This window comes from Carcharhinus amblyrhynchos, chromosome 32 (assembly GCF_965287045.1).
Source record: "Carcharhinus amblyrhynchos chromosome 32, sCarAmb.v2.hapA, whole genome shotgun sequence".
NCBI lineage: Eukaryota > Metazoa > Chordata > Chondrichthyes > Carcharhiniformes > Carcharhinidae > Carcharhinus > Carcharhinus amblyrhynchos.
Window position 1 is genome coordinate 18,187,481 of NC_137355.1, and position 20,875 is coordinate 18,208,355.

Consider the following 20,875-nt stretch of genomic DNA (forward strand, 5'->3'; position numbering starts at 1 on the left):
CTATTCCTGTAACCCCACAGATTTACCCTGCTAATCCCCCTAACACTAGGGTCAACTAAGCATGGCCAATCAACCCAACCTACACATCTTTAAACTCTAGGAGGAAGCTGGAGCACCAGGAAGAAACCATGGGGAGAATGCCACACAGATTAAACTCCATGTAGTTCATCTGACTTTGATTTTTTTTTGGCTGAGGTAAGAACGTAGGCCAGAAAAATCCCTGTTTTTGACTGGTGCCACTGGATCTTGTGTGTTCACCTGGGCAGTTAGATGTAGGCTCAGCTTAATTCAAAATATGTCGTGCCAACAAGGCAGCACTTATTCAGTGCTGAATTGAAGTGTTAGCCTTGAATATGGGCTCAGGTCGTAGATATACAAATGTTCTGATTCAGATGCAGCAGTTCGACACACTGAGGCCAAGTTGGCATAATGCAGTTAAGTTCTGTTCTTGTAAATTTCTTCAGTAAGATGCTGAGGAATTGAATACTTTCCAATTTGGGCTCTCAGGTTCAGCTCCAAGCATTGCCAAGTCAGGGACAGTGGAGATGATTCTTAAGGAACTCAGATAGGTTAACTTTGGGAGGATGATTCCCCTGGCAGGAGAGTCTAGAACTAGGGGTTACAGTCTCATAATAAAAGGTCAGTCATTTTGGATAAAAACAGGAAGTTTCCTCACTCAAATTAGGCAGAGACAGTGGCATTGTCACTGGACTAGTAATGCTGCTCCAAAAGCTTGTGTTACCAAATAAACCTGTTGGACTTTAACCTGGTGTTGTGAGATTTCTTACTGGGCTAATAATCCAGAGTCCGGGGTTCAAATCCCATTGCAGCAGATGGTGAAATTTGAATTAAAAAAAAATTGGAATTTAAAATTTTGAGCGGCATGGTGACACAGTGGTTAGCACTGCCTTACAGCGCCAGGGACTCGGGTTTGAATACTGCTTGGGTCACTGTCTGTGCAGAGTTTGCACATTCTCCCAGTGTCTGCATGGGTTTCCTCCAGGTGCTCCAGTTTACTTCCACAGTCCAAAGCTGTGCGGGTTTGGTGGATTGACCATGATAAATTGCCCCTTAGTGTCAGGGGGGATTAGCTAGGGTATATGCATGGAGTTATGAGAATAAGGCCTGGGTGGGATTGTAGTCAGTGCAGTCTTGATGGGCCGAAAGGCTTCCTTCTGTGCTGTAGGGATTCTATGATTCTGTGAAATGGTTGTGCATCGTTGGAATTCTCTACTCCAGAGGGTTGTGGATGGTCCACTGTTAACTGTACTCAAGTATGGATCAAGGGATTTTTGAAAACTAGGGAGCCGAAGTTAGTGCAGGAGGTTGGAGTTGGGGATAAGATCAGCTATGACTGTATTGAATGGCAAAATACATTTGGAATGATGAAATGGCCTACTCCCGTTCCTATTTGTTATTTTCATATGTACTTCAACAAGGTGTGGGAGAGTTCCAATCTTAGGAAATCAATTCTTACTGTACTTATGTGACAATTTTGCTGTATCAGTCATCGACTGGCTTCTATTCAGATTACCAACTTAATACCAGTTCCTGATGGAGGCCATCAGTGTATCAGCCTGAGTTTATGTTGACCAGACGGTCTCAAGTACTTACTTGGAAGAGTATGAACAACCACAAAATCCAACATGCAAATTAAAATCTTTCTGCTTCAACTTAACCACCTGAGTTTTTACACAATTCCCAATTGCAAAATAGGACAATGACTTATCCAGTACAGAAACATCCATTGTAGATTTTACAGTATATTAAATTTACCTAAAGCCCATCAATGCTTTCTCTGCAGTCTTTCTTTGACAGTTGCTATGTTGTAATAACTTCCATTGCTGAATAGTTATTTTGTGTGGAACAACCTTTCCAAAGACCGACCAGCTCCATTTCACACCCGCGACTGCCCAAATAATACATTCCTAGATTACCTGTGATAGTAAAGAGACTTGAAACAAGAGAAATTAAGGGATAGAATGGTTGTTGCAGGTTCTGGGGTTTAGATGTTTCAGTAAGATCAGGGAAAGTGGTAAAAGAGGGGGAAAGTGTGGCATTGTTAGTCAAAGACAGTAGTACAGTGGCAGAAAGGACGTTTGATGAGGACACGTCTGCTGAGGTAGTATGGGCTGAGGTTAGGAACAGTAAAGGAGAGGTCACCCTGTTGGGAGTTTTCTATAGGTCTCCAAAAAGTGCCAGAGACGTAGAGGAAAGGATTGCAAAGGTGATTTTGGATAGGAGTGAAAGGAAAAGGGTAGTTGTTACAGGGGACTTTAACTTTACAAATATTGACTGGAAAAGCTATAGTTTGAGTATTTTAGAGGGGTCAGTTTTTGTCCAATGTGTGCAGGAGGGTTTCCTAACACAGTATGTTGATAGGCCAACAAGAGACAAGGCCACATTGGATTTGGCACTGGGTAATGAACAAGACCAGGTGTTAGATTTAGAGGTAGGTGAACATTTTGGTGATAATGACCACAGTTCGGTTATGTTTGTTTTAGTGAGGGAGAGGGATAAGTATATACCACAGGGTAAGAGTTATAGCTGGGGGAAAGGAAATTATGATGCGATTAGGTGAGATTTAGGATGCATAGGATGTGGAAGGAAACTGCAGGGAATGGACATAATTGAAATGTGGAGCTTGTTCAAGGAATAGCTACTGCATGTCCTTTATAAGTGTGTACCTGTCAGGCAGGGAGGAAGTAGTCGAGCAATGGAACCATAGTTTACTAAAGAAGTTGAATCTCTTGTGAAGAGGAAGAAGGAGACTTATGGCAAGATGAGACATGAAGGCGCTTGAGAGTTAAAAGTTAGCCAGGAAGGACCTAAAGAGAAAGATAAGAAGAGCTAGGAGGGGACATGAGAAGTGTTTGGCAGGTAGGATCAAGGAAAGCCCTAAAGCTTTCTAAAGGTATGTCAGGAATAAAAGGATGACTAAGGTAAGATTAGGGCCAGTCAAGGACAGTAGTGGGAAGTTGTGCGTGGAATCCGGAGAGATAGGAGAGGCGCTAAATGAATATTTTTCATCAGTATTCACACAGGAAAAAGACAATGTTGTCAAGGAGAATACTGAGATACAGGCTTTTAGACTAGAGAGGATTGAGGTTCATAAGGAGGTGGTGTTAGCAATTGCGGAAAGTATGAAAATAGATGGGATTTGTCCTAGATTCTCTGGGAGGCTAGGGAGGAGATTGCAGAGCCTTTGGCTTTGATATTTATATTGTCATTGTCTACAGGAAGAGTGCCAGAAGACTGGAGGATAGCAAATGTTGTCCCCTTGTTCAAGAAGGGGAGTAGAGACAACCCTGATAATTGTAGACCAGTGAGCCTTATTTCTGTTGTGGGCAAAGGTTTGGAAAGGATTATAAGAGATAGGATTTATAATCATTTAGAAAGGAATAATTTGATTAGGGATAGTCAACACGGTTTTGTGAAGGGTAGGTCGTGCCTCATAAACCTATTGAGTTCTTTGAGGAGGTGACCAAAGAAGTGGATGAGGGTAATGCAGTTGATGTGGTATATATGGATTTCAGTAAAGCGTTTGATATGATTCCCCATGGTAAGCTATTGCAGAAGATACGGAGGCATGGGATTAAGGGTGATTTAGCAGTTTGGATCAGAAATTGGCTAGCTGTAAGAAGACAGAGGGTGGTGGTTGATGGGAAATGTTCATCCTGGAGTTCAGTTACTAGCGATGTACTGCAAGGATCTGTTTTGGGGCCATTGCTGTTTGTCATTTTTATTAATGACCTGAATGAGGGCATAGAAGGATGAGTTAGTAAATTTGTGGATGACACTAAAGTCGGTGGAGTTGTGGATAGTGGGAAGGATGTTGCTGGTTACAGAGGGACATAGATAAGATGCAGAGCTGGGCTGAGAGGTGGCAAATGGAGTTTAATGCAGAAAAGTGTGAAGTGATTCACTTTGGAAGGAGTAACAAGAAACAGAGTACTGGGTTAGTGGTAAGATACTTGGTAGTGTGGATGAGCAGAGAAATCTCGGTGTCCATGTGCATAGATCCCTGAAAGTTGGAACCCAGGTTGATAGGGTTGTTAAGAAGGCATATAGTGTGTTAGCTTTTATTGATAGAGGAATTGAGTTTAGGAGCCATAAGGTCATGTTGCAGCTGTACAGAATTCTGGTGCGGCCACACTTGGAGTACTGCATACAGTTCTGGCCACTGCATTATAGGAAGGATGTGGAAGCATTGGAAAAGGTGCAGAGCAGATTTACTAGGATGTTGCCTGGTCTGGTGGGAAGGTCTTATGAGGAAAGACTGAGGGAATTGAAGCTGTTTTCGTTAGAGAGAAGAAAGTTAAGAGGTGACTTAATAGAGGCATATAAGATGATCAGAGGATTAGATAGGGTGGATAATGAGAGCCTTTTTCCTCGGATGGAGATGGCTAGATGAGGGGACATAGCTTTAAATTGAAGGGTGGTAGATATAGGACAGATGTCAGAGAGAGGTTCTTTACTCAGAGAGTAGTAAGGGCATGGAATGCCCTGCCTGCAACAGTAGTGGACTCACCAACATTAAGAGCATTTAAATGGTCATTGGATAAATATATGGACGATATTGGAATATTGTAGGTTAGATGGGCTTTAGATTGGTTTCACAGGTCGATGAAACATCAAGGGCCGAAGGGCCTGTACTGCGCTGTAATGGTCTTTGTTCTAAGGGTAAAATATCAAAGAACTCAAGGCCATGTCCTCCCAACTGGATCAATAGTGAGGAAGGCAGTGTCTGTGCCTGGAAGCAGGTCACCTGCCTTCCTATTCTCTCAGCCAGAAAAGCACTTGACAGGGACAAAGAAAGTAAATCTAAAACAGAATGCAAAAAAACAAGCAGAACACTATATGCTGAATAAAACATAATATGGAAGCGTGCCTACCAAACAACAGGAAGGCTCAGAAAGCCAAGTTTCAGTTGTCAATGCTTAAACACAAGAGGAAGGCAATGATGTATGATTCCAAACAAGACAACACAAAGAGGATCTGACAGGTTTTAATATGGTGCCTGTGTCGCCATTCACTCTGAACCTCATTTACCACTTCATGTTGAGGATCTGCTTGTTAATCCATGGGTAACATAATACAAAGTCATTTGCTACAGTAATGCATGAAACTAAAAATAACTAAAGCAGGTGACACCCAATCTCCGGGGGAGGGGGTGTGTGTGTGTGTGTGGTGGTGGATAGGGATGGTGACAGCTAACGATTAAACACACTTCACACAACTCTGTTCTGCAGATGTCACTTTCCAAGCTCATGACAAACTACAGGTCTGACAACTCACTTTATATTTCAGAGCATTTCCAACTTTTTCGCTTGTTGTGACAGCCAACAAAATTAATTAATCCCGAGACCCAGGATTTGACACTCCTGCATATTGCCTTCTATTTGTTGATTACTATTGATTTTCTTTGATGCTTCATTTAAAAATCAATAGCTGGAAAGAAAAATAGGCATGGTTTACACATATTTAAACATACAAATGCATGCTGGAAGGAACTGTAGTTTTGGCCAGGCGCTGGCAGCCAATTATGAGAAAAGCTCTTAACAGGTGAAAGCAAGGGCTCCAGATCGATTTTCAGTTCTCCTTTCTAATCACAGAAAGTGGCTATAAATTAGGCTCATCAGTGTATTTTTAAGATAACCCATGAAGCAAATAATTTCATGTTTTTTTTAAATCAACCTATTACTTTTTTTTAAGGATAAAGGAGTCATATTGAGAGGATGTCCAACATTACCTGGAGTTCATGCGAGCGCGAAGTTTCTTGGCCTTCTTCCTTACTTTCTGCTTCTCTTCTGCATCCTTTGATGTCTCTGGGTGTACACAGGTCTCAGTCACCACATCTGTAATGTACTTCTTGCAGGATAGATGTTCCTGATGGATAAAGGTATGAATGATCAATTGCTGAGACAAACTTTGCCTTTCAGTGGAACTCCAGGAGCCCCATTGTGTATAGCTCTGGGCTATGCCCAGGTTTTTATTTTCAAAAGCTTCAGAAGCTGAAATAAAAACAGAAAATATTCAGCAGGGCAGGCAGCATCTGTGGAGTCAGAAACAAGTTAACACTGATTACCTTTCATCAGAACTGGGAAAAGTCAGAGGTGTAATAGGTTCTGAACAAGGGGTGAGCAGGTCAAGAACAAAAGAAGGTCTGTGGAAGGATGTAAGATAATTAAGATTGAATGAAAGAAGCATTAATCTTACTGGACCAAAGAGAATTGAGATGGGGCAAGAAAAGAAATAAAAGATCATAGAATAACGCAGGGCAGAAGGAAGGCTTTTGGCCCACCAAGTCTGCACTGACCACAATCCCATCCAGATCCCATCCCCATAACCCCATGCATTACCCTAAATAGTCTCCCTGACATTAAGGGGCAATTTAGCCTGGCCAATCCACCTAACCCACACATCTTTGGACCATGGGAGGAAACCAGAACACCCGGAGGAAACCCATGCAGACACAGGGAGAATGTGCAAACTCCACACAGACAGATTCCCGAGCCAGGAATCGAACCCAGGTCCCTGGCACTGTGAGGCAATAGTGCTAACCACTGTGTCACCATGCCACCCTTGAGAGGGTCAGCTGCTGATTGAAAGCAAAATAAAGAGAAAGACTAAAGCATGCAAAAAGAATGGAAACAAAACGGGGGCACAGAGTTTATGATCTGAAATTGTTGAACTCAATGTCATGTCCGAAAGGCTGTAAAGCGCCTCATCAAAAGATGAGACGCGATTTGTCAAGCTTATGCTAAGTTTCACTGAACAGTGCAGTGGGCCAAGGACAAAGATGTTAGCATGAGGGGACGGATTTTAGACTGAATTGAAACGTTCGAAAAAGCAGTCACCCAATTTGCGTTTGGTCTCCCCAAGGCAAAGAGGAGCATGTTGTAAGCAGGGAATACAGGAGACTAAATTGAAAAAATTATGTGTAAATCACTGCTTCATCTGGAAGTGGTGCTTGGGACCTTGAACGGTGAGGGGGGAGGATAGATGTTACATCTCCTGTATTTACATGGAAAAGTACCATAGGTGGGTCCTGGGCCACAAATGAAAAGTTCAAGTTCCAGAGCAAGCTAGCAGTGTTAAGTCATCAGAATTGGAACAGATAGGCAAGCCCCACTAAGCCACACCTTCCCACATTTCAATTTATTTTCTTTATCTGTCTTCAGATGTCTGTCACTAGGTGCAAAGAAAGGTCAGCGAATGGGCAACCTGTTTCTGGAGTTTTACAGTCATGACTTTAGCCAGGAAGGAGCTAAAGAGAGAGTTAAGAAGAGCTAGAAGAGGACATGAGAAGACTTTGGCAGATAGGATCAAGGAAAATCCTAAAGCTTTCTACAGGTATGTCAAGAATAAAAGATTGGTTAGGGCAAGATTAGGGCCAGTCAGAGACAGCAGTGGGAAGTTGTGCGTGGAGCCTGAAGAGATAGGAGATGCACTGAGTGAGTATTTTTCGTCAGTATTCACGCAGGAAAAAGTCAGTGCGGTCGACGAGAATACTGCAATACCAGGTAGTAGACTAGACGGGATTGAGGTACATAAGGAGGTGGTGTTGGCAATTCTTGAGAGTATGAAAATAGATAAGTCCCCTGGGCCGGATGGGATTTACCCTAGGATTCTCTGGGAGGCTAGGGAGGAGATTGCAGAGCCTTTGGCTTTGATCTTCATGTCGTCATTGGCTTCAGGTATAGTGCCGGAAGACTGGAGGATAGCAAATGTTGTCCCCTTGTTCAAGAAGAGGAGTAGAGACCATCCTGGGAATTATAGACCAGTGAGCCTTACTTCTGTTGTGGGCAAAGTTTTGGAAAGAATCGTAAGGGATAGGATTTATAATCATCTAGAGGGAAATAAATTGATTCGGGATAGTCAACACGGTTTTGTGAAGGGTAGGTCGTGCCTCACAAACTTTATCGAGTTTTTTGAAAAGGTGACCAAAGAGGTGGACAAGGGTAAGGCAGTTGACGTGGTGTATATGGATTTTAGCAAAGCATTTGATAAGGTTCCCCATGGTAGGCTATTACAGAAAATGCAGATGCATGGGATTGAAGGTGATTTAGCAGTTTGGATCAGGAATTGGCTAGCTGATAGAAGACAGAGGGTGGTGGTTGATGGGAAATATTCAACCCGGAGTTCAGTTACAAGTGGTGTACCTCAAGGATCTGTTTTGGGGCCACTGCTGTTTGTCATTTTTATAAATGACCTAGATGAGGGTGTAGAAGGATGGATTAGTAAATTTGCTGACGACACCAAAGTTGGAGGAGTTGTAGACAGTGAGGATGGATGTTACAGTTTGCAGGGAGACATAGATAAGCTGCAGAGCTGGGCCGAGAGGTGGCAGATGGAGTTTAATACGGAAAAGTGTGAGGTGATTCACTTTGGTAAGAATAACAGGAGTACAGAGTATAGGGCTAATGGAAGGACTCTTAGTAGTGTTGACGAGCAGAGAGATCTCGGGGTACATGTGCATAGCTCCCTGAAAGTTGGCAACCAGGTTGATAAGGTTGTTAAGAAGGCATACGGTGTGTTAGCTTTTATTGGTAGAGGGATTGAATTTCAGAGCCATGAGGTCATGTTACAACTGTACAAAACTCTGGTGCGGCCACATTTGGAGTATTGCGTACAGTTCTGGTCGCCGCATTATAAGAACGATGTGGAGGCATTGGAAAGGGTGCAGAGGAGGTTTACCAGGATGTTGCCTGGTATGGTGGGGAGGTCTTATGAGGAAAGGCTGAGGGACTTGAGGTTATTTTCATTGGAGAGAAGGTTACGAGGTGACCTAATTGAGGCATACAAGACGATCAAAGGATTGGATAGGGTGGACAGTGAGAGCCTTTTACCTCGGATGGTGATGGCTAACACATAAGAAATGAATAAAAATTAGTTGTTGGAATAGCACTGTAACGTGTTTTAATCTGTCCCTCCCATTGAACGGCCAGCCCTCAGTGTCACAGTTCCACATCTCAGCGGTGTGGGAATGTAGCTGGCAGAGCCCCCAACAATTTGCACAAGGCTGAAAGCAAATCAGACCTTAGTGAATCAGTGTGCAGTGACCAATTTAGTGTGGCCTTTAAATTAAGGGGTGGTAATTATAGGACAGATGTCAGAGGTAGGTTCTTTACTCAGAGGGTAGTAAGGTCGTGGAATGCCCTGCCTGCAGCAGTTGTGGACTCGCCAACTTTAAGGGCGTTCAAATGGTCAGTGGATAGGCATATGGATAAGATTGGAATAGTTTAGGTCAGAGGGTCATTAGATTGGTTCCACTGGTCAGCGCAACATCAAGGGCCAAAGGGCCTGTACTGCGCTGTAATGTTCTATGTTCTATGACTGTTCCACATATTATCTCAATGACCATATTTTGGTAGTTGGTCCTCTGGAGCACCCTGACACATTTTACTGTTAATGGTGTTACATAAATGCAAGTTGTTGCTGTTGCAATCAGCTATTAAGATGAGCATTAGAGTAATAACTGACACATTGCTAATCAGCAACTTCTTGATGTTTTCATTCAGCACTCCTCAAAGAAACTATTCAAGGCCCACAATATAGCAAACACTGATGGTATATGCACATGCTAGAACTTTACACTATCCATAACTGGCACACAAACCTACTGAGCTACTTTTAACAACCTATTTCAGCTCTTAACAAAAACAAAGTCCTGCGGATGCTGTAAACCCGATGAATTTCAGCTATTTACAAAAGCTCCCATTACAAATATATCTCCCGGAATTTTTTTCTAAGTCAACAGTTTACAAAAATGTCCATGAGTCTAATCTGCGTTAAGTATCATTTCTGCTCTATGAAGATCCGAAATAGGGGCCAATTTAATAGAAATTAAGAACGATTTGCACCATGACACAGTTCTACCTTCCTTCCACATATACACTAATTTCCCTCCCATTCATTCATCTACTTGCGACCTGCATCATTTATGGTTGACCTGCTAATGGATGCTTATCAATGCCACACTAAATTGGTCACTGCACACTGATTCACTAAGGTCTGATTTGCTTTCAGCCTTGTGCAAATTGTTGGGGGCTCTGCCAGCTACATTCCCACACCACTGAGATGTGGAACTGTGACACTGAGGGCTGGCCGTTCAATGGGAGGGACAGATTAAAACACGTTACAGTGCTATTCCAACAACTAATTTTTATTCATTTCTTATGTACACAGAGTTACAGATTATTGTACCTTATTATACAGCATCTCAGCAGCATTAGCGCAAATGTTGAGACGTGAACCTGAACCTAAGCCAGGATGCAAACATTTGTCATTTCACTGGAAGCTACATGCACTGGTGTTACAATTGTCACGACTGTGCTGATTTTGCAAGAATATTCCGTAAGGTAACAAAATTGCATTGAATAAATTCAGTATTTAATAGTTTCTCTCACCCTCACACAAAAGGTCACAGTTTTTTACAGACTCAAAATAATTAGAACTCTGAAATTTGCCAAATAAATTGGCAGGCATTAAACGGAGAGGCAATATTTTTTGTTCAACTAGCAGGGCTTGACTTACTGCATTTACGAGTTTTGTTTGATAGGATACTACAAAATGTAAAATGGATTCTGAGAAAAGCCTACAGCAGAATGATTTAATGCAAAATTAATGAAGAAAAGCAGTCAAAGTATTTTTTAAAATGCATTGATACATTATTTTATTATGCATTATCTTACTGCTAGTTCTCAGGACCTATGAAAAAAAAACCGACAGGGAAAATAGAAAACAAAGCTGTAAGCATTTGATTTGATTTATTATTGTCACATGTATGAGCATACAGTGAAAAGTATTGTTTCTTGCGCACTGTACAGAAAAAGCATACTGTTCATAGAGGAGGAAAGGACAGAATGCTGAATGTAATGTTACAGTTATAGCTGGGATGTAGAGAAAGATCAGATGACAGCAGAGAAGAAGCTGTTCATGTGTTGTTGGTACATGACCTCAGAATTTTGAATCTTTTTCCCGACAAAGAAGGTTGAAGAGAGAATATCCAGGGTGCATGGGGTCCTTGATTATGCTGGCTGCTTTTCTGAGGCAGAGGGAAGTGTAGACAGAGTCAATGGATGGGAGGCTGGTTTGCGTGATGGATTGGGCTTCGTTCATGACCTTTTGAAGTTTCTTATGGTCTTGGGCAGAGCAGAAGCCATACCAAGCTGTGATATAACCAGAAAGAATGCTTTCTATGGTGCATCAGTAAAAGTTGCTGAGCGTCGTGGCTGTGTCACAGCCATATTTCCTTAGTCTTCTGAGAAAGTAGAGGCTTTCTTAACTATAGAGTCGGCATGGTGGGGGGGAGCGGGACAGCTCGTTAGTGATCTGGACACTTAAAAACATGAAGCTCTTGACCTTTACTATTTCATCCCTGTTGATGTAGACTGGACCATATTCTCCTCCACGCTTCTTGAAGTCAATGACAATCTCCTTCATTTTGTTCACATTGAGGGAGAGATTATTGTCGCCATACCAATTCACCAGACTGAACTGAATGCATTGAATGATTAACTCATTAACCTCTTAAAAAGAGCCCAACTACATTTGTGTAATTCGTAAGAAAACAAGATGAGATAACCAGAAACTCAATCACTACAACTCTGCTGGCAAAGGCAGAGGCAGCAAATGAAATGCAACAAGTTGCACTTTTTCATACAGAAGTTGACAATTTTTCAAAATCTTGTTTTTCTTTCTGTTTGTTTTCCTTTTCTAATTTGTAATTGGACATAGCTAAGAACTTCCCTCCAATAATCCATCCAAGAAGTTAAATGTCTTCTGTGGATGTAGCAGTTGACATTTTCGTTCTTTGCCCACAGAAGCAGTGGATTATGATCATTATGGAAAACCCGAGCTGATATTCTGCTCATTAGCCAGCGGCACTGACACCCTAAGCCAGAACCTTGCTACTGCTCCAACAGGAGAGAAGGTAACAACAGTGGTAACATCATTGGAATAGTAATCCAAAAACTGAGAGTAATCGTCTGGGTGTATGGGTTCAAATTCCACTACTGCAGCTGGAGGAATTTGACTTTAGTCCAAAACAAATCTGGAATTAAAAGATGGTCAGTAATGGTGACCATGAAATTGTTGCTGATTGTTGTAAAAACCCATCTGGTTCACCAATGTCCTTCAGGGAAGGAAATCTACCATCCTTACCTGGTTCAGGTCTACATGTGACTCGAGACCCACAGTGGTTGACTCTTAAATGCCCTCTGAGATTTACCAAGTTACTCAGTTCAAGGGCAATTAGGAATGGGCAATAAATATTGCCTTGCCAGTGACACCCTCATGCCATGAAAGAATTTTTAAAGATGAGGTTAACTGATGTAAAAAATGTTTGGAATCAAATCCAAAATCTGCCTGGTCTTTATGTGTCAGAACCAGATCAGACAGTGTATTCATCTACAAAACGAAGGAATCCTTTTAAATTAAAAAACATTTTTGTAAACCTGAATCTGTGCGAACGATTAAGTGATGGATAAAAGCAAATTACTGCGGATGCTTGAATCTGAAACCAAAGGAGAAAATGCTGGAAAATCTCAGCAGGCCTGGCAGCATCTGTAAGGAGAGAAAAGAGCTGATGTTTCAAGTCAAGTCAATAGCATGTTTCACAGCAAAGTTATGGGTTTTTGAAACTTGTGGTTAAATTTCTGTACTCTAATGTCCATATGATAATCTTTATGCTATCAATATATTAATTATGCATAACTGAAGAACTATATTTACATATGAAACCTGCATGATGTTGTGTCACAATACAACTTTGTGATCGGGAATAGACATAGTCAACCTCCAGCGTTTAATTCCAAAAGAGAAAACGCTGGAAAATCTCAGCAGGTTGGGAAGCATCTGTCAGGACAGCAAAGAACTGAGATCGAGTCCAGATGACCCTTTGTCAAAGCTTTGACAAAGGGTCACTAAACGTCAGCTCTTTTGTCTCCTTACAGACAGCTTCGACAAAGAGTCATCTGGACTTGAAACATCAGCTCTTTTCTCTCCTTATGGATGCTGCCAGGCCTGCTGAGATTTTCCAGCATTTTCTCTTTTGGTTTCAGATTCAAGCATCCGCAGTAATTTGCTTTTATCCATCACTTAATCGTTCGCACAGATTCAAAAGCAACTTTTCAATCCGTATAAGATGTGTTTTTTTATAAATGAAGTCATTTGTGTGTGCAACAGGCTCAAAGTTAGCTGGTGCTGTGTCTGGTATTGTCAAATAAATGACTTCAAATACAGTAATGTCACAATAATGCTACATTTCAAATCAGGTAAATTGACCAGGACAAGTCAACGTTGGAAATGCAGGACAGAACCCCAAGTATTAGAACAAAGGACACGTTTGAAGGGGTGAATGGGGCTTGGTACGAGTTAGGACATTGAAAGCACAAGGGGTCAAATAGCCTCTTCCTGTGCTGTACCAATTCTGTGATTCTGAACAGAGTTTTGGATGACCTCAAGTTCATGGAGCAAAGAAGGACGATAGGTGCACCAGCTATTTGCTCCATTGAAGTCCAAGAAAGGAAATAGTCAAACAGAAAAAGTAGTTTTCTTTTTAATTGCTCCTTTTCAGGGTTAAATTTATAATTCAAGACAATATCTGAAACAACTGAATTCACTGTTTTTAGCAACATGCATATTATTCAATCAAAAGCATTAACGCCCATCAGGATTGGCCCATATAATGGGGCAAAGCCCAATGCTGATTCTCCATTCCAATGCAGAACCATGAGAGAAACACTTTAAATCTGCCTGCTACAGCATCAGACTGGGGAGATGAAACACAGTCAGCCTGTCCACCTGCGACTGTGGAACAGATTCAAGAAGTTATCACTGATATAATCTATTCACTCACTAACACTGCTGTATAGAGTGATAACTGAACAAAACAAACCTAATCCCAGTCTCTGAAACCGACACCCATCAGTTAGAGAGAGCTTCAGATATAAAATGAACAAGTCAGCCAGCTGTCCCACTGTCACTACAACAATTAGAAACAGTCAGTCAAATCAGCAGGATGGGTGCGGCAATGATTGTGGGCAGAAGCCAGTGTCCTTGCTGCTCGCTCCAATAATATGCAGTTTCTGTACATAAACTGTCCTCCACTGCATGACTCGTACACCATCAGTAATTCAACGGGGGAGAGTGAGAAAAAAAACTCTCTCCTGCGTCACCAAACTACTGCCCACGATTACAGGCACTTCTCAGAGTTCTCACCTTTCAAGTTGCGCAGCTTGGACAACTATCAAAATTCATCCCCAGGAATTCATTAAGAGAACAATGAAGTAATGATACCTCATTTCAGACATGAGTGTCATATCTCAAAAGGTGTAGATCAAAGTATCAGATTATTACATTAAAACAGATTAAACAGCTTTACGTCCAAACTTGCAGCTTTGGTTTTTTAACTAACATGAAATACTTCCATTAAACCACTTCACTCAACAGCAAATTAATAAGCCAAACTAGCGCTTGACATTTTAAGTGCATTTTAAGTGACTTTCAGAGACAAACAAATTAACATGTTAATTTGCTCCAGTTTAATATTACTTAACATAGGCGTCAAACCAAAAGTGGAAATTCAATCAGTTTATCAGCCGCTGAAACCCACCTTAATGCTTTTGTTGCCACCAGATAATGGTGTAGTATTAATGTCACTGGACTACTGATCTGAGGACATGGGTTCAATCCCACCTTGGCAACTCACGGAATTGGAATTCAATTAATAAGTCTGTAATGGAAAGTGATTCCAGCAATGGTGACCATGAAACTATCATTGATTGTTGTAAAAACCATCTGGTTCTTGTCCTTGAGGGAAGGAAATCTATCACCCTTACCCTGCCTGGCCTACAGGTTTACAGTAATGTGGTTAACTCGTAACTGTCTTCTGAAATGGCCTAGCCAACCACTCAGTTCGAGGAAAAATAGGGGCAGGCAATAAATGCTAGCCTTACCAACAAACACACATCCCACAAAAATTAAGATTTTCTAGCTTCCGTAAACTTATGTTCATTCATAACTCTGCTCCCCTTACCTGAACCTACATCAGGTCCATTTCACACATCACATTGTACCTGTTGATTCACACAGGCTCCCAATCCACCAATGCCTGACATTTAAAACCTGTCATTGTAATGCAATCATGGACACTTAAGCTTGAGCTCCATCCAATGGTGAGGCAACAGGAGTGAAGGATGTATAAGAGTGCACACTTTGAGGAGTGTAGGACTGGAGCAAATTACAGAGATAAGGAGGAATGATGACATGGAGAGATTTAAACATGAGGATGAGAAGTTTTAAACTGAGACATTGATAGACTTTTCTAAAAATTCATCTGTGGGATGTGGACATCACTAGCTGGGCCAGCATTTATTGCCCATCCCTAATTGCCCTTAAGGTGGTGGTGAGTCGCCTTCTTGAACCGCTGCAGTCCATGTGGTGCAGTTATATCCATAGTGCTGTTAGGAAAGGAATTCCAGGATTTTGACCCAATAATAGTGAAGGAACAATGATATACTTCCAAGTCAGGATGGTCTGTAGCTTGGAGGGGAACTTCCAAGTGATGGTGGTCCCAGGTACTTGCTGTCCTTCTCCTTCTAGATGAGAGTGGTTGTGGGTTTGGAACCTAGGTAAGGTCCTGCAGTGTATTTTGTAGATGCTGCCACTGTTTCTCTGCTGATAGAAGCAGTAAATGTTTATGGAAGAGTTACCTATCTAGCAGGCTACTTTGTCCAGGATGATGTCAGGTTTTAGATGTTGATAGAGCTGCATTGATTCAGGCAAGTGCAGAGGATTCTATCACAGTCCTGACATGCCTTGTAAATGGTGGACAGACTTTGGGGAATCAGGAGATGAGTTAGACGCCACAGGATTCCTCGCCGCTGACCTGCTCTGGTAGCCACAGTATTTATATGGTGTCCAGTTCAGTATTTATATGGTGTCCAGTTCAGTATCTAGTCAAGGGTAACCCCTATGATACTTACATTGAGGGAGAGATTATTGTCATTGCACTTGTTCACTAGATTCTCTATCTCATTCCTGTACTCCGTCTCGTCATTGTTTGAGATCCAACCCACTGAGATGTCATCAGCAAACTTGAAAATCGAGTTGGAGGGGAATTTGGCCACACAGTCAGGTGTATAAGGAGTATAGTAGAGGGCTGAGAACACAGCCTTGTGGGGCACCAGTGTTGAGGATGATCGTGGAGGAGGTGTTTTGCCTATCCTTACTGATTGCGGTTTGTGGGTTAGGAAGTTCAGGATCCAGTTGCAGAGGGAGCAGCTGAGCCGCAGGCCACGGAGTTTGGAAATGAGTTTTGTGGGAATAATGATGTTGAAGGCCAAGCTGTAGTTGATAAATAGGAGTCTGACATAGTTGTCCTTGTTATCTAGGTTTTCCAAGTTGAGTACAGGGCCAGGGAGATGGCGTCTGTTAGACCTGTTGCAGCAGTATGCGACCTATAGTGGATCCAGGCAATGTAGAAGGCCAGAACTGATTTGTGCCATGACTAACATTTCAGAGCATTTCATAGAATGTCAGATACAGCCACCAGTTGATAATCATTAAGGCATGTTGCCTGACTTTTCTTTGATACCGGGATGATGGTCATCTTCTTGAAGCAGATAAGCACCTCAGATTGATGTAAAGAGAGGATGAAGATGTCTGCGAATACCCCTGCCAGCTGGTCTGCGCAGGATCTGAGTGCTCGTTCGGGTGCCCCATCCAGGTCAGTCACTTTCCATGGGTTGACCTTCGAGAAGGCTGCTCTGATGTCTTCAATGGTTCAGGTACAGGTTCTTCCAAGTCTCCCGGGGTGGATGTTGTGTGTCGCTGACTTCTTGCTCAAACTGAGCATAGAATGCATTGGGCTCATCATGGATCACCCACTCGATCATTCTGGCTGAAGATAACAACATTCATCCTTATTTTGTGCACTGATATGTTGGGCTCCTCCATCATTGAGGATGAGGAATTTTGTGGAGCGAATGTACATCATCAAGCACAAGGACGTTGGGAGAGCAGAACTTTGGTACAGCAGAGGTTTGAATGAGGTTAAGAGAGTGTAAGGGGGAGATTGTGCAGCAGAGTGTTAGAATAATTAAGTGTGCAGGCAACAAAGGCATACGTCAGGTATTCAACAGCAAGACAGGATATGCACGGACAGACAGGTTATGTTATAGACATGTTAGTTGGAGATAGAGATTAGTGGCGCAGTGGTCAGCACTACTGCCTCATAGCACCAGGGACCCAGATTCAATTCCAGCCTTGGGTGACTGTGTAGAGTTTGCACACTCTCTCTTTCCAATTCCCATCTAGATCCAGTGGCAAGACAAGAGTCAATACGGCTTGGAGATGGGACTAGGCGCAGTGAATGACCAGGACATCTTCTGTGTCATGTCCTGTTCTTTGTGTTCCACAATGCTTGCAGACTGCCTTCTTGACCTTCGGACCTTCCACTGGTCTCGTCCACTCAATCCGCTGCAGTCTGTCTTCACATGCTGGGATAAACATCTCCCCATCTCACCGAGGGTCAAGACCCGTCGGCTACCCTCACCTGGTTTAGCCAGCTTGTCAAAGCCATTGTCTGGGGTGTGGCCACTGTCGCATGCAAACAGCTATGGGGAGCCACGGGTGAGAGCTGAGTGCCAGGTTGGGACAAAGATTGGACAAACTGCCCTGAAAGGACGCGACATGTTCCCTCACCAGAAGTACTACCCCTCCCTGACACACCATACAAGCCATATCCCATACTGTTTTGAGAGTCTTCCTCTTTGCCGATGACTGTGCCCTGTATACTGGCTCAGAGACAGAAATGCAAGTCAGCATGGACAAATTTTCCACGGCTTGTGACAACTTTGGACTCACCATCAACATTAAAAAGGAACCAGTCTAATCCTCATGCACCGTATGCCGAACCCATAATCACAAAGGGCAGAAACTACAGGCAGTGGACCAGTTCACTTATCTTGGCAGCACCCTCTCCCAAGCAGCGACTATTGATACAGAAGTTAACTGTAGAATAGCAAAGGCAAGTTCTGCTTTCAGTAGACTGCGCTCCATTGTATGGGAACATCGAGGAATCAGCCCAGCAATAAAACTGAAGGTCTACAGCGCCACAGTATCCACTACCCTCCTGTAGTGTATGCCTGTGTAACGTGGGCTGTGTATCGAAGGATTTAAGACAGCTCAATCATTTCCACATGACTTGTCTTCGCAGAATATTATGCATCAGCTGGCAAGACAAAGTACCAGGCACTGAAGTTCTCTCTAGAGCAAGTCTACCATCAGTCCACACACCGCTGATGAGAGTGCAGACCCGGTGGGCAGGTCGTGTCATCCGTATGTCAGACGAGCACATTACCAAGCAGCTCCTTTTTAGGGAACTTTCTGCTGGAAGACGCTCACATGGAGGGCAGACGAAACATTTCAAAGACACACTCAAGGCCTCCCTGAAGTCGCTTGACGTAGACACGACCATCTGGAAAACTCTGGCACAAAACCGTGGATTGGCCATGGTAAATTGCCACTTAGCGTTCCAAGATATGTAGGTTAGATGGATTAACCATGTAAATGTATGGGGTTTGGGGGATAGAACCTGGTTAAGATGCTCTGCCAGAGAGTCAGTGCAGACTCAATGGGCTGAATGGCCCCCTTCTGCACCTTAGAGATTCTATGAATCTATCTTTGTGATGGGGTCAGATCGAATGCTGAGGTAGTTAACCATCTGGTTCAGCTTAGTCTCGATCAGTAAGCCAGGGAAGGAATATTGGCTAATGGTTTGCTGATCACTGTACCATGATCCAATAGGACGAGTGCGGAAATCTCTGCAGCCATTCTATCACTCAGAGCAGAACAAAACCACCAGACACTCACTGTATTCAGATTGATATTTGAGATCGAGGGAGCATCTTATCGAGACATTTGAAATGGTAAAAGTATTTATTAGGGCAGACGCAGGGGAACTATTTGTTCTCTGGGGAATTCAAGTACAAAGGGACATAATCTTAAAATTACAGCAAAGCCATTTAGTAGTAAAATCTGGAAGGATTTTCATCCACACAAAAGGTGGTAGAACTTTGGAACTCTGTCCTCCCAAAAGGCTATGGCTGCTCAAGTTCAATACCAGCTTCCAAGTCTAAGATGGATTTTTTATTAGGCAAGGGCTTCAAAGTGATTTGGAGCAATGGAAGCGCAGTCATAATCTAATTAAATGCAGAGCAAAGCTGATGGCTAAGTGGCATACTCCAGGACAACAATGGGAAAAGAGCTGTCTGGTGCGGTGAAGTAACTGACAGGAATTTCTCTCTGGTTTGTTCTAAGAAAGACCATTATGATAGCAGCTTGAATTTTAGACCGCACAATCATAAATTCAGTCTATTTAAAACATATATAATCTTCATCTTTTATTTTTTAATATTGTAGGAGATGAACTATGTCAGTTTTATGCCTTGAAACTCAGAATTTATTGTTGTTTGAGGCACTCAATTGTCTCCATCAGCATGTTTTTTTACAATATGACTATAAAAGAATGGTATTTGATAATTAAAACTGATGGGGACAATGGGTGAGATCGTTTATAAAAGAAAAAGAGAAAGAGAAATATGCCATCCATCTGAACAGGCACACGGACCCTCGATTTAACCATTCGTGCGAAATATAGCACCTCTGACAATGCAGCACTTCCTCACTACAGCTCTACATCATTGCAGATTACTTTGTCAAGTTCCGCAGCTGAGTTTGAACTCAGAGTCTTTTGACTTCGTAGGTTATCAGTGATGTTATTTTTGTATGAAAGACTGTTGTCGCAATTAAGCATCCTGTCTGTAGTTTGTATTCTCCCAGCCATGTCTGCCAACACTGAGCTGTCATGTTGGTTTAACCCCAGTTGCAGCTTTTACATTGCAATACATAACAGAGATTTTCCTGGACAATCTCCAGAAGACATTAAGGAAGAAGATATGGAATCATACTAGTGCCTGATCAGTTTCTTCCCCAACTCTCTTGGAAACAAGATTAGTCCTCTGAGAGTAAGACCAGCTGCTTGTCCTTCTACAGTAGTGGCGATGAACTGAATCTAAGCAGACTGTTCGCTTTATTTCCACACCAGATTCAATCCTGTATTGAACTTGTTCACAGCACCAGAAACCTGAGTTTGATTCCTGGCTTGGGTCACTGTGTGGAATCTGCATGTTCTCCCCCTGTCTGCATGGGTTTCCTCCCACAGTCTGAACGACTTGCTGGTTAGGTGCACTAGTCGTGCTAAATTCTCCCTCAGTATACCCTAACAGGCACCAGAGTGTGGCAACTAGGGGATTTTCACAGTAACTTCATTGCAGTGTTAATGTAAGTCTACTTGTGACACTAATAAATAAACTTTAAACTTGATTTTGTACAGTAATAAACAGAAAACTTATTTCATACTGTATGATCTTTCACAGCCAATGAGGTACATGTTGGCCAAAGACAAATTTACAAATTACAACTTTAAGACAACCGTATTCGCTTAGACTTTTGTGCATTTTTGTTTTCTTGCTGCTCCATTGCTGCAGCATTCATCACACATTAAATTGGCACAATCCCCCAGCAATAGGTCCCTCAGACAATTTTGGAAAACTGCCTCAGAAAGCTGCCTTCTAATATATATGATCTGAAAGATGGATGTCTGCACTTCTTGTTACAGGGTTGAGTATGAACAGAATTCCAATAGGTTGAAACAAGGACCAAATTTATGGTCATCTTCATATTTGCAAAGTATCGATGATGCATGTTAATGATAGCCACTAGGTGCAATGGAAGGTCAACAAAAAGGTTTTGAATGGTTTCCTCAAGTAACAACTACACTGAAGGGGTTAGGGAGTCAAGCACC

The 20,875-nt window shown here is 42.4% G+C and overlaps 1 protein-coding gene across 1 annotated transcript in view; it reads right to left on the reverse strand.

Annotated features, from left to right (window-relative positions):
• The window catches only part of scaper (S-phase cyclin A-associated protein in the ER), a 359,135-nt gene that overhangs the window by 201,054 nt on the left and 137,206 nt on the right, over positions 1-20,875 (reverse strand). The window contains exon 20 of the mRNA XM_080216291.1: positions 5,753-5,889. Within this exon, the coding sequence (XP_080072417.1) occupies positions 5,753-5,889 (137 nt within the window). The remainder of the gene's footprint in view (positions 1-5,752; positions 5,890-20,875) is intronic.